The sequence below is a fragment of the Arvicola amphibius genome, chromosome 8 (assembly GCF_903992535.2).
Source record: "Arvicola amphibius chromosome 8, mArvAmp1.2, whole genome shotgun sequence".
Taxonomy (NCBI): domain Eukaryota; kingdom Metazoa; phylum Chordata; class Mammalia; order Rodentia; family Cricetidae; genus Arvicola; species Arvicola amphibius.
In genome coordinates, this window is record NC_052054.1 from 130,914,424 (window position 1) to 130,927,926 (window position 13,503).

At 37.7% G+C, this 13,503-nt stretch overlaps 1 protein-coding gene across 7 annotated transcripts in view; it reads left to right on the top strand.

Moving 5' to 3' along the window:
- The window catches only part of Raph1 (Ras association (RalGDS/AF-6) and pleckstrin homology domains 1), a 109,220-nt gene that overhangs the window by 28,686 nt on the left and 67,031 nt on the right, over positions 1 to 13,503 (top strand). For all 7 annotated transcript variants that reach the window (XM_038338895.1, XM_038338896.1, XM_038338897.1 and 4 more), the window contains exons 3-4: positions 1,562 to 1,667; positions 3,060 to 3,574. In XM_038338895.1, coding sequence (XP_038194823.1) covers positions 1,562 to 1,667; positions 3,060 to 3,574 — 621 coding nt within the window. The remainder of the gene's footprint in view (positions 1 to 1,561; positions 1,668 to 3,059; positions 3,575 to 13,503) is intronic.

The window sequence follows — 13,503 nt, forward strand, 5'->3', positions numbered from 1 at the left end:
AGAAGAGACTATCTAAAACAAAAGCAACAACAACAAAAAAAGGTAAAAACAAGATGGACACTATTTATATGATTTATCAAAATCTTGAACTATATAAGTAATAAAAAGCATTCTAATGTAACTTTATGATTCTATAAATAGAATACATGAAGTTCTTTTTTTTGTTTTTGTTTTTGCAACAAGGTTTCCCTGTGTAGCTCTAGGTGTCCTGGGACTTGCTCTGTAAACTATGCAGAGATTATCCTGCCTCTGCCTCCAAAGTGTTGAGACTAAAGGTATACACCAACACCACACCCAACACTGAAGTTCTTTTTTTAAAACTTGAAGCTTATTTGATAGGACATTATATAGAAACTAGTTGTAAAAGACTATTCTAACTTTCTTTCTATTGTAAGTTTAAGTAGTTGAATTCCTTTTCTTCCTCTTCTCTTCTCTTTTGTTGTTGTTGTAATTTTCTGTTTAGATATCTTTTCCTTATTGTAGAAAGGCTACAGGTGAAGAGTATTATGGTAAAAAGATGGTAAGGGCTAGAAGTAGAATCTAGTGATAGATCTGAGTGTCTGCTATGTACAAGGCCTTAGGTTCAGTCCCCAACACCACAAAAGGAAGTGAGTGGGTGAGTGGATGAAAGAAGTTCAAGATTGTACTTTGCCTTTAGATATGGATGAGGCTATGATAGATCAAAAATACAACAATTTAATGAAAGAGATCACAAAACTTCCTTCATGGTTCTTTGCCATATCCGTATTCATATACTTAGATTATTTCACAATGAATTTATATAGAATGATGTCATTGACTAAACAATGTATTTGAAAAGGTATTTACTCTGAACTATGATAGTTCTGAGTCTCAGGTATCTTAAAAGTAAGTATGTATGTATAAATGAGAGATAGCTAACGAAAATCAGGTTTTTTTTCTTTCTTTCTTGAGGCTATCATTTAGAAAAAACTTTTGGTTTTGTTAATATGTGTGATGGATAGTTTTATGTCAACTTGACACATGCTAAAATGTTCTGAGAGGAGGGAAACTCAATTAAGAAAATGCCTCCATAAGATGAGGCAGCAAGCAAGCCTGTAGGCTTGCTTAGTGATTTTCTTAGTGATTGTTGGGGGAGGGACCAACCCATTGTGGTGCTATCCCTAGCCTGGTGGTCCTGGGTTCTATAAGAAAGCAGGCTGGCCAGACAGTGGTGGCGCATGCATTTAATCCCAGCACTTGGGAGGCAGAGACAGATGTATCTCTGTGATTTCGAGGCCAGCCTGGTCTACAAGAGCTAGTTCCAAAGCTATAGAGAAACTCTGTCTCGAAAAACCAAAAAAAAAAAAAAAAAAAAAAAAAAAAAAAAAGGAAAGAAAGAAAGCAGGCTGAACAAACCATGGGGAACAAGTCAGTAAGCAGCAGCCCTCCATGGCCTCTGCATCAACTCCTACCCTGCTTGAATTCTTTTCCTGAATTCCTTTGATGATGAACAGTGATAGACAGTATGGCAGTTCACTAATCTTTTTGTGTAATGGAATTTCACATTAATGTTACTTGTTAAACTTTCATTTTTTAAAAGAGTTTGGATTCTGACAAGCCTAAAGAACCAGTGAAAAGATCTCCTCTTCGCCAGGAAACAAACATGGCCAACTTTTCTTACCGGTTCTCCATATACAACTTGAATGGTAAGAGTTGATTAAGGAAAGTTTAGAATAATATACTGAGTTCTGTAATATAGAAATGATAGAAATGCAATTCTAAATATAAAACAGTATAAAAATTATATATATATAACTTGGCTGAGTTTTGTTTCTCCTTTTTAAAATTAGTGTGTGTTGGCGGGGGGGGGGGGGGGGGGAGGGCGGGGGAGCTATACACATGAGTGCTGGTCCTTGCAGAAGCCAGAAGTGTCAGATCCTTTTAGAGCTAGAGTTACAGGTAGTTGTAGTTGTGAACCATCTAATGTGGGTGCTAGGAATTAAACTCAGGTCATCCAGAAGAAGAGCACATGTTCTTAGCCACTGAGCCATCTTTCTTTCCATCCTGGGTTCTGTTGTTGATTTATGCATATTAACTGAAATTAACTGGAAGAGTTCTAGAAGAAAAAAGCAACTAGAATGTAACAAATAGTTTTGTCTTGTATTTAATACTTGATACTGTGTATGCTAATGAGAATACTTGATGTGTATGCCCACATCAGTCTGATTGAATTGTTTTCTGACTGGATTAAAGGCCAAAGAAAATTGTTTTTAGTAATTTTAAATCAGCTGGTGTGACCTTTCTTTAGTGTACCTAGTCACTTCTTAGTGTTTGGAGTAAATGTTCTAAGTTTTTTTACTTTTTTTCTCTTTATGCTTTTCTCTCTCTTGGTAGTACTTTATCTACTTGGACAATGACCATATTAATAGCTGTTTTGTTAGGGTTTCTATTACTGCAATGAAACACCATGACCAAAAGCAAGTTGGGAAGCAAAGGGTTTATTTGGCTTACACTTCCATGTCATTGTCTATTAGTGAAGGAAGTCAGGACAGGAACTCAAACAAGGCAGGGACGTGGAGGGAGGAGCTGATATAGAAGTCATGCTCCCCATGGCTTGCTCAGCCTGCTTTCTTATAGAATCCAGGACTAACAACTCATGAGTGGCACCACCCACAATGGAGTGAGCCCTCTTCCATCAATCACTAATTAAGAAAATGCCCTAAAGCCAGCTCTTCCAGAGGTGTTTTCTCAATTGAGATTCCCTCCTTTCAGATTGTGTCAAGTTGCCATGAAATTAGCCAGCACAACAGTACAAAGTTACCTGGGAGATTTGGTTAAAACCATGGCATAGCACAAGGTCTTTTCAGTATTGTGTCTTTGAACTTACAATCTTATTTTCCTTAATAGAGATCTTAAAAGATGGACTATTTGCTTCAAAAATTCTCTTAAAATTTAAAAGAAAACCAACTAAGTGCTTTATTTTATTGGTTTTAGACCCAATGATGTGTTATTTTGCTTTTTTCCTACTGCCTATGACTAATTTATCGTAGAATGTATAGATTTTGATTATGTTCTGGAAACTTATGTCTTCTTTGTAGAAGCTCTGAATCAGGGAGAGACTGTGGATCTGGATGCCCTGATGGCTGATCTCTGCTCCATAGAACAGGAGCTCAGCAGTATTGGCTCAGGAAATAGTAAGCGTCAAGTCACAGAACCAAAAGTCACTCAGAAGCTACCTAGCCGGCATACGTCGAAACATGGCTCTCTGAGAGGAGTAGGAGTATCATCTTCTTCTAACAGAACAACTACTAAGCCTTCCCATGCTAACTACTCCCTGGATGACATCACTGCACAATTAGAACAGGCTTCTTTGAGCATGGATGAGGCTGCTCAGCAATCTGTAGTAGAAGATTCTAAACCTTTAATGACGAATCAGCACAGAAGGACTGCATCAGCTGGCACTGTGAATGATGTTGAAGTGCACTCTGTTAGTAACTCCTCCCGTTCGAGCATCACTTCTGCAGCTTCTAGCATGGATTCTTTGGATACTGACAAAGTGGTGCGCCCTCAAGAACTGGATTTGACAACACATCAGGGACAGCCAGTTACTGAGGTAAATAGATGGAATTTACTTCCTCTGTTATTTTTGACTTTAAAATATAGAGAAATGAGTGGGTTTTTTTTTGGTCTTTTTTGTTTTTAAACTGACTTTCTTCTTTAACATAAAAGTTTATCAAAAGTACTTCTCAGCCTAATAAGGCCGCAGAAGAACGACATCACCAGTCAGGGTAGTGTCATGAAGGTAAGTCAGAGAGGGTCAGAGTCTTCTTCTGTCTTCTGACTGGTTAGAACCTTTGAATTAATGCCAGTTATTTCATGTGATTAAAAAATGAATTATGATTTGCAAAGCCATGAATACTTAATAAGCTGATAATTGTTTTTGACATGATTGAAGTAAGATCTTACGGCCATGTAAATCATCATTGTAATCTTTGAAGATTCCACTGTTTGGAGTTTGCTCCGTTTTGTTATCAAAGTGTTAGTTAATGTGGTGTGTAGACAGAAAAGCTGGACTTCAAGAACTTGTGTCTTTGTCATTTGGTACTCATGGAACCAGACAGTTTATCTAGACATCAGTTTCTTGTAAGAAAACGTGAATTCCCATTACCTGGTCTGCCTTCTCTTCCTCAGAGGGTGATTGATGTGAGGGATGTAAGATGATGTTTTCCTGAGTTTTTGGGTAAGGGCAGGAGATGAACTTGTGATAATAAAGTTAACAAAAGAAAGAGATTTCTTTCATTTAGAAGATAGCAATTTTTTGTATGATAGCAGCAAGAAAGAAAATGAATGGAGCAGAACAAAGCCAGCCTTTCCAATGAGCTTGTGTTTGTATAGTCTGTGACAAAGCAGAAGAATGTGTGCATTATTAGCACAAGTGTGGAATATTGTCAAATATCACTGAAAGAATTACAGAGAAGCTTGAAATTTACTCTCTGACATTGTTAGACTCTCCCATGCCCAAATGATTTAATTCTTCAGATTAATTTAATCAGTAACTCTTGGTATTTACCCAAATGCTTAGCTTTGTTTTAGGTACCATGGAGTGCAAAAGAAACATTAACCATCATGGTTTAGAGACAAATGAGCTATTGCAAAGAAAGGAAGCAAGTCACATGAACCTAAAGAATAAACCCTCATTTATCTAAAATGGCTCTTGCCTCCATTCTGTATTTATATATGTGTGTGTGTGTGTGTGTGTGTGTGTGTGTGTGTGTGTATGTATGTGTGTGTGTATATATATATATATATATATATATATATAATTGAAATTTCTACTTTATGAGGAAACCCAATGTCTACTTTATGGCCTAAGAATTCTACTTAGTACCAGCTTCTCAGCATTTCATTTCATGCCTGTCAGATTTACCTGATGAGATTTAAGTAAGCAGTGTTTTATTAGAGATATATTTTTTCTTCTTTGTCTTATATGTTATTCTTTTCTCTCCTATTATTTTGAGTTAGATCAAAATTCATGAGAACAGATCTGAACTAATTACTAAGGATATTCTGTGTGACTGTGGCTTTTGATTCCCTGTCCTGTCCATTTGTCTTTCTATCTGTAAAGTTCAAACAATGTAAGAGAGAAAGAATATAAAGTGAAGTGACCCATCTCTCAGGAAACACATGAAATGGTATCTGGTGATACCCGTGGGTAAAGATAACAACATTTGGCGGTGTCATATTTAATATAATATCTTTCACATGGGGTTTGGTAGGTAAATCAAGGAATTGTCTTAAGTCTTAACTGGCCTTCTCTTTTATCTTGTCCAGAGCAATTTAAAAAAAAATGGTTTAATAACTTGCTTCAATATCCTTTATTCTTGATATACTGCATTCTGATTCAAATTGAACAAACTAAGATGAGCTCATTAGATCCAAAATCATGTATCAAATAATCTTAAAATCAAATACAATTTTGGTCGATCACCTTCCTGGACCTGGGGGGAGTTGGGAGGACCTTGGTCTTAGCATAGAGTGGGGAACCCTGATGGCTCCTTGGCCTTGAGAGGGAGGGAGGGGAGGTATGGGTGGAGGGGAGGGGAGGGAAGGGGGAGAAGGAGGGGAGAGAAAGGGGAGAAGGAGGGGGGAGGAGGAGGGAAGGAGATGGTAATTTTTAAATATTAAAAAAAAAAAAAAAAAAAAAAAAAAAAAGAAGCTAAAGCTAATAGGCCAAGCAGTGATTTATTTAATACAAAAAAAAAAAAAAAAATTATAATTAGCTTTTCATACATGGAATTAAATAGTTCTGTCAGACTTATGAAACATCTTCTGCCACACACATGCCATATTATGCTCCAAGAAATAAACACTTTCTAATCCTTGAGCTGGTGCTTCTAACATTTATCTCCATATCATTAAATCCACACTTAGATCACTGTATCTCTCTCTCTTTTCCCCTTCTGTGTATATTATGTACTGACTTTGGAAAGTGAGACTATAGCTTGTCTTTGGACAACACCTTTTACTTCTCTACTCCTGTTCCATCCTTTCTAGTTCTCCCTTCTTTTCCCCCTTTCTCACATTTAGTTATTGTTTATTTCCTTTATTATCTGTGGTCTTCGAGATGAAACCTAGGTCCTTACATGTGCTAGGCAAGCACTTACACACTCTTACCACTGAGCTAAACCCCCAGTCCTCCCAATACACTCAGTGCTCTTATTATAATAACTATACACTTGAAGTTTGCTGCAAAACTGTATATTTTTTACTTTCTTTTAAGGGATAACAGTTTGCTTTTAAAAACAACAAAACTATTTCATTTTCTCTGTGTTTATCATTATTTCAGCTCTAATTTACCACAGTTGACTTAATCTTGGTTAGTTTGAACGGAGGTAATATATGCATTTCTTCCCTCTTAAAATTCATTTTCTTCCTAGTCTCTTATGTAGGATTATTTATGTCTTTTCCTTCAACCACTAACTTTCCTGCAGAGAAGCTTCTACCAGTCTCTGGCAAGAAGGGCCTGGCAGCCAGTATTTCAGCAGCCCATTACGGAGAAGAAAAAGGTTGGATTTGGGATTGTTTCTCAGTATGAACTTCATTTTATTCTTTAGATTTCTCAACACAAATACAACTGACACTTTGGGCTACATGGATTTTGGTTGTGAAAGGTTGCCTGGATATTGTAGGATGTTCATCTCTACTCAGTAGGTGCCTGAAGATGGACGTGTAAAAGAAATCCCACACTAGCTCAGAATTGAGAATAATAGAGGGTTACTTATTTAGGGGTAGACTCTCTCTCTCTCTCTCTCTCTCTCTCTCTCTCTCTCTCTCTCTCACACACACACACACACACACACACACACAGTTCTCTTTATACAGTTAAGTCTATCACTTTTGGGATAATTGCTATTAATTTCTTCCAAAAAATTAGCACTAACTCTTTGCCATAGTTCATTGTCTTCCTATAACTTTTTTATTTCATCAGTAGTAAAAGACACTATAATCTCTGCTGGGTCTATACCTGCTAATTGACGAAGTCTCAATCTATCTTTTATAATTAATTCAGAGACTTTTCCACATAAGTTTTTTATTTTTAACTTGGTTTATGTGTTAAAAAGATCCAATCTAAGATAAAATCATCCCTCTGCACTAAAATTCCTGTAGGAGAAATTCTGAAAGGCAATATGACTAGAATACAATTAAAATTTGGATTTATCCTATGTACATGTGCCTCCTCTAATTTCTCCTCAACAATTGGCAGTTCCTTTTCTGCTTCAGCTGTTAACTCTCTGAGACTATTCAAGTCTTTATCACCATCTAAGATTTTATTTAAATGAATTATTAGTCAGGTGTTACCCAACAGCCGGTCGTAGACAGGAAATGTCTCCTAACAATCTTTGAAAGTCGTTAAGAGTCTGCAACTGGTCTCCTAATTTGTGCCTTTTGTGTTCTAATTTTCTGTAAGCCTATTCTATAACCTAGGTAATTGACAGAATCTCCTCTGTATTTTTTCAGGAGCAATTTGTAATCTCCATTTTGGCAATACTTTCTTTATTTCTTAAAACATTCTTTCTAAAGTATCTATGTTTGAAAATGTCATCCATGTAATGGTAAATTACTTAGGAAATTGCTTACTATTATTTCCAAAGTATTGGCACAGAGTGGGGCCATTGAGCATTCCTTGTGGGAGTCCAGTGATATCTCCTAGTAGGCTGAGAATTATTATAAGTATGCACTCTGAAGGCAAGTTTTTCTCTGTCTTTTTCTTGTAAAGATATAGTGAAGAAACAATCTTTCAAATCAATAACTATGAGAGGCCATATTTTTGGTAATAGAGAAAATAGAGGAATTCCAGGCTGTAGAGGGCCTATAGGTTGAATTGCCTTATGGACAGCTCTTAGATCTGTCACCATTCCCTATTTACCAAATTTCTGTTTTACAACAAATACAGGAGAATTCCAAGGGCTGGTTGATTCTTCAATATGGTGAGCATCTAGTTGCTCTTGTACCAGCTGTTCTAAAGCCTGCAGCTTTTCTTCAGCTAGAGGCCATTGCTTAACCTATATTGGTTTCTCAGTTAAGTATTTTAAAGGTAGGTCTGTTGGTACCCCTAAAGGTTTGCCAGTTACTTTGTGTTCTTGTACAGCTTGAATGTATAGTACCTTTACTATATACATTTACAAATACATATATATTTGTGTATAGTACCTTATAATATCCTTACCAGAATTATGAGTTTCTGGGACTGCAGGAATGTTAATCTGGGTATTCTATTGCTTCAGCATGTCATGACCCCATAAATTTACTGCAATATTAGCCACATAAGGCCTCAGCTTTCTTCTCTGTTTTTCTGGCCGTATGCATTCAACCCATCTTGTGCTTTGTTTAACTTGAGATTGGGTTCCAATTCCTAGTAACTGAACATCTTCCTCTTGAAGAGGCCAATTTGGATGCCAAGATTCTGGAGTATTGATACTCCCTCACCTGTGTCTATCAAACCAGCAATTACAATGCATTTTATATGTACTCTTAGCTTTGTCTTTGGTAATTTATAGAAGTCTGACAGAATATACGTTTCCTATTTCCTATTGGAATTTTTATTTATCCTCCATGTTTATGCCATCATCTAGAACAGTATGGTCTTTTACAGAAGGCTCTAGATTTTTAAATTTTCCTAGTGAGACATGTCCTCCACAGTAACTGGGAATGACTGGACTTTTTTTTGCTTGGGGGCCTGTGAGAGGCCCTTCAAGGACTTTCCCGATGGTTGCCTTGCCTGTCTTTTGTTGTTCTGCATTCAGTGGTCCAATGTCGGCCTTTGCCAAACCTTCTACATATACCTGAAGGCTGAGTCCTCCTGTTCTTGCCATTCCCAGAAGAGATAATATTTCTAGGAATTCCTTGTTTACAATCCCTTCTCAGATATCCTATTCTGTCACAATTAAAACATTTGGCATTTTGATGTCTTCTCATTCCTTTGGAAATTGCTTCTCCTACCCAAGATTCAGTATTATAGTCAAATGTCTCAATGTTCATTGTATGCAGGATCCATTCACCTATAGGTGCTGATCTAACCTTTAAAGGCGCAAGTATCTTTTTGCATTCTAAGTTGGCATTTTCAAAAGCCAGAGATTCAATAAGTACTTGTCTAGCAAGTGGGTCTGTTACTCCTACTTGTACAGCCTTAGTTAATCTTTGTAAAAGGTCAGTAAAGGGTTCTCTCTGGTCCTGTTTAACCCTGGTATATGATTCAATTAGTTTTCTTGGTTCTTGAATCCTGTCTAAAGCATTTAAGGCTGCTTTGTGGCATAGGAACAAGATTTATTCATCATAAAGAGCTTGAACCTGTGGGTTAGCATAAGTGCCCTCACCAAGAATTTGATCTTGGGCAGTCTCAAGTCCTTTTGATTTTCCCTGTTCTCAAATTTTGGCCTCTTCCCTGAAATGACATTTAAACCTCATCTGGGGCCCATCATCAAGAACTGCTGAAACTATCTGAAGTTAGTCATCTGGTGTTGCCTTAATGCTAGAAGCCCATGTCTTGATCATCTTCCTAATAAATGCAGAATGCAAGCCATAAGTTAAGATATCTTGCTTAATTTCTTTTAGATCATTCATTCCTATAGGTATCCATCTACCTTTTTTGTATCCTTTTGGGCCTTTAGAACTTGAAGATTTGTCAGAGTAGATTACAGGGTAGGAAGCTAAAACCCGGGGAAGTCATCTCTGACAGCTACTGGCGATGTTAAATCCTGTCCTTGTGCCTTCTTTCCCTGTTCATCAGCTCCAATAATTTTCTCAATTAGTTCAAATCTTTTCATTATTGTCTTTTGTAAAGCCCGAATCTCCTGGCCTGTATATATTTCTAGTGATTTCATTGAGGCACCTAGCCTCTGGTCCTTTTTCTGCACATGTGATTCCAAGGTCTGAAGTTTCTCCTTTAAAGATAACAGCTCATCCTTGGACATTATTTGGATAGCTTCTAGATTGCCATCCTGCAGAGATACTCTATCTGTTAACCTATCATAACTTTTTAACAAATTCTTCCTTTTTTTTTTTTTTTTTTTTTTTTTTGGTTTTTTGAGACAGGGTTTCTCTGCAGCTTTTTTAGAGCCTGTCCTGGAACTAGCTCTTGTAGACCAGGCTGGCCTCGAACTCACAGAGATCCGCCTGCCTCTGCCTCCCGAGTGCTGGGATTAAAGGCGTGCGCCACCACCGCCCGGCTAAACAAATTCTTTTGTCAAATTCAATATTATGAATTCTTTCAGATAATTTCTCAGTACCCTTAGTATGAATTCATTTTTTTATGTCAAGTTAATGTTACCCTTTTCAATAGTATTAATTTTTTTCAGGTAACTTAATTTTCGATGGTATTAATCCTGTGAACTAGCTATTTATTATTAGTCTGTAAAGACTGTATCATCCCTAATTCTTATATTCTTTCTTAAGGATATAAAATGACGAAAAACTGAGTCCCAATATCCAATAAATAGAAGTATCACCATAATTGTATAAACCTTGCAGAATACAATCCATAGTATTAGCAAAAAAGTTACTAAAAGTTTCGATGTTAAGGTAGTCTGCCATATTGATTTATTAATTATCTGTTATGGGATCCTGTAAATTGTTTTAGATGTAATATTCTTATTGATCAGCAGGTGTCATGGTTGCAGAGTCACGCCTAGCAGTGGTGCAACCAGAGGCGACAGGAAAGGTCCTGAGCCACTTTAGTTTCCCGCCTTAGTGCTGGTTAAATACTGAGAAATATGCTTTGCTTGACAAATTAAAAAACAATTAAATCAATTCCATACAAAAATTCCAACAAATCCAATATAAATAAATAGCAGCAAACCCAGAACTCACGGGCAGAGAGCACAGACCAGAAGCTGGACAAGTCGCCACCTGGCATGGAACCACGCTAGGGCTCAGTGCCAGGGAACGCGGTAGTGGGAGTGGGGGGCATGCATGCGCTTGGGAAATTTCAGAGTCTCCACATGCAGTAAGCTCCTCTGTGGCTGGGGTTCTACAAAAAACTGCTTATGTAAAACCAAGCCAAGCGGGCAGGGTTGGGGGACTTTCTGGTCCGAGGACCTGCTAGGCCTTTAGGCCGTCCGCCCAGTAGGTGTGGAGTCTGAATCTACGTAGGGCGCCAGATGAAGAAGGACACTTAAATCCAACACTAGCTCAGAATCGAGAACAATAGAGGGCTATTTGTTTAGGGGTAGACTTACAAGTCACAATCCTCTGCTGGAACAGGGAACAGCAACCAAATCCTGCAGCTGTTAAAGAGGCCTGACAGGCACTTTACATCAGTATAAATAGTATAAGAAACCACGCCCAATCAGACGGGTAACTTAAAGGCTACTGGCTTAGGAAGTCCTACAGTAGGTGCCATTAGCTCCCTTCCAATTGTAGACATCTTTACTTATCCATGAAATATAAAATCACTCCCTTTTGAGAATTTTAATAGATAGAAAATTAATAGCAAGTCAGAACTCTGTTTTCAGGAAAAATGACCTTGGATTTTCCTTTTCCTGATATCTTTTTCACACTAAGTTAAGTTTATGGCTACTGTAGGAGGATAACTGTGAGTTCTTCAGCCTGACTGTAGAGTGAGATGCTGTTTGAAACAAAACAGAATGAAAGTTTAGTTATAGAATACCTCTAGGTAAGGTTAGAGATGTAGCTCGAGATGTATGTAGCTCAGTGGTACATTGTTTAGCTAACACCTACAAGATTCTGCCTTCAGACTGCTGCGCCAGAAAGAAAATGGTTGTTCAGAAAAGTCACCAGGTATTAGTATTTACTTCTAAATTGCCCCCAGATTAGTCAGTACATAAAGCACAGGAAGAGTGCTTTGAAGAACATGGTAGGGCCTAGACCCTGACTTCCTCATGTGGTATAACTTCTGTAATGAGTAAGAACTTGTCTCCGAGAGGCATTAGTACTTGTATTCATTCTTATAAGATATGACTGGTTCCTGTAGAATGTGTTGTTTTCACAAGTCTTGGTCATTTCTGTTCTTACCAATGTGTTCTTTTTCCCGTACAACCAGCTATCATTTAATAGGCCCAGAAAGGTCTCTTGTGAACAGCATGAACTCCCTCTGCAGATAACATTGCAGAGGTTGCAGAACTGAGTGAACCTCATTTCAAACTGTGGTCTAGTCTGTTGGGCCCCATGAGTGAATATCCATCTGAGTGTGAGTCCATTGCTGATGGACAAGTGAAGAACACAGGTACTACTACTACTGCTTCTGAGGATAGAGCTTCTATTACAGAGCTCGGTGCTGGCCTGCTCTTCTCTGCAGCTAGCTCTGTGTTCAACTCTTATTGGACCTTTCAAGGAGGTTACTACTCAACCATATACTTTGTACCTTCCAGAAATTGTCCTTGTCTGCTTGTAAGTTTGTCATTTTTTTAAAAAAAGCTCTTTATTTACCGGGCTTTGGAAAGAGTGGAAATTCTTCCTTAGCCCTTTTCCTCACTGTAGCCTCTTGACTGTGGGGTGCCCCATAGTGGAGTCTTCAGACTAACTGTTTTGATCATATCCTTCTACACTGACAACTCCCAATTTTTTAAACCTACTTAAATTTTTTTTAGACAATATATTTTTAGCATGTTTTTCCCTCCCACAAATCCCCCCAAATCCTCCTTATCTTCTTACTCACCCTACTTTATGTTCTTTTCCTCTCTCTCTTAAACAAAAATAAAACAATTAAAAAAAACAAGAAATAGACACACTAAAAACAAATTCACAAAAGCAAAAAACTCATAAAGCCAAAATGTTTAAACAAAGCAAAATGAGTTAGAAAGTCTACAGAAATACCCTTGAGTTCATTTTGTGTTGACCAGCCACTCCTGGGCATGATGTCTTCCCTGAGGTATGGTTGGTTAATATACCCTGTGAGATGCTAATGGAGAATACTGATTTTTCCTTTGCCAAAGGAAACGGCTTCTTTAGAGTTGGGGCCCAATGTCCACTTCCCCCTCTTAGTGCTGGGCTGGCTTGAACCTGTGCACACCGTGTTCATGCTGCCACAGTCTGTGAGTTTAGATGTGCATCCGTCCTGCTGTGTTTGGAGTGCTTACCTCATTACTAATTTCATGTGCACTTTCCTCATAAACTACTTGAGAGTTGGCTGCATTTGTCATGACCCTTTTCTGTTTGTCGTGAGTACTACTGTTTCTGTTTCCTAAGAACTGTATTGACCATATAGAATTGACAGGCCTTATTGATCTGGTAACTGAAACAGTGCTAAGAACATGTTTAATGGGGATACATAGAAAAATGAAAAGTCTTTATCTGATCAAGCATATGATATAAAGGCAAAGCAGAATTAATTATCCATTTCATAAATAGTTATATAAATATTTCATAGATATACTCAGTGCCTAGATACTATACTGGGATGGAGGGAATAAATTGTCATTATTGGGGACTGAAGAGATAGCTTAGTGAGTTAAGTGCTTGCTGGACAAGCATGAGAACCTGAGTTTAGATCCCTAGTATCCATGTAGGAATTGGGCATGATAATGC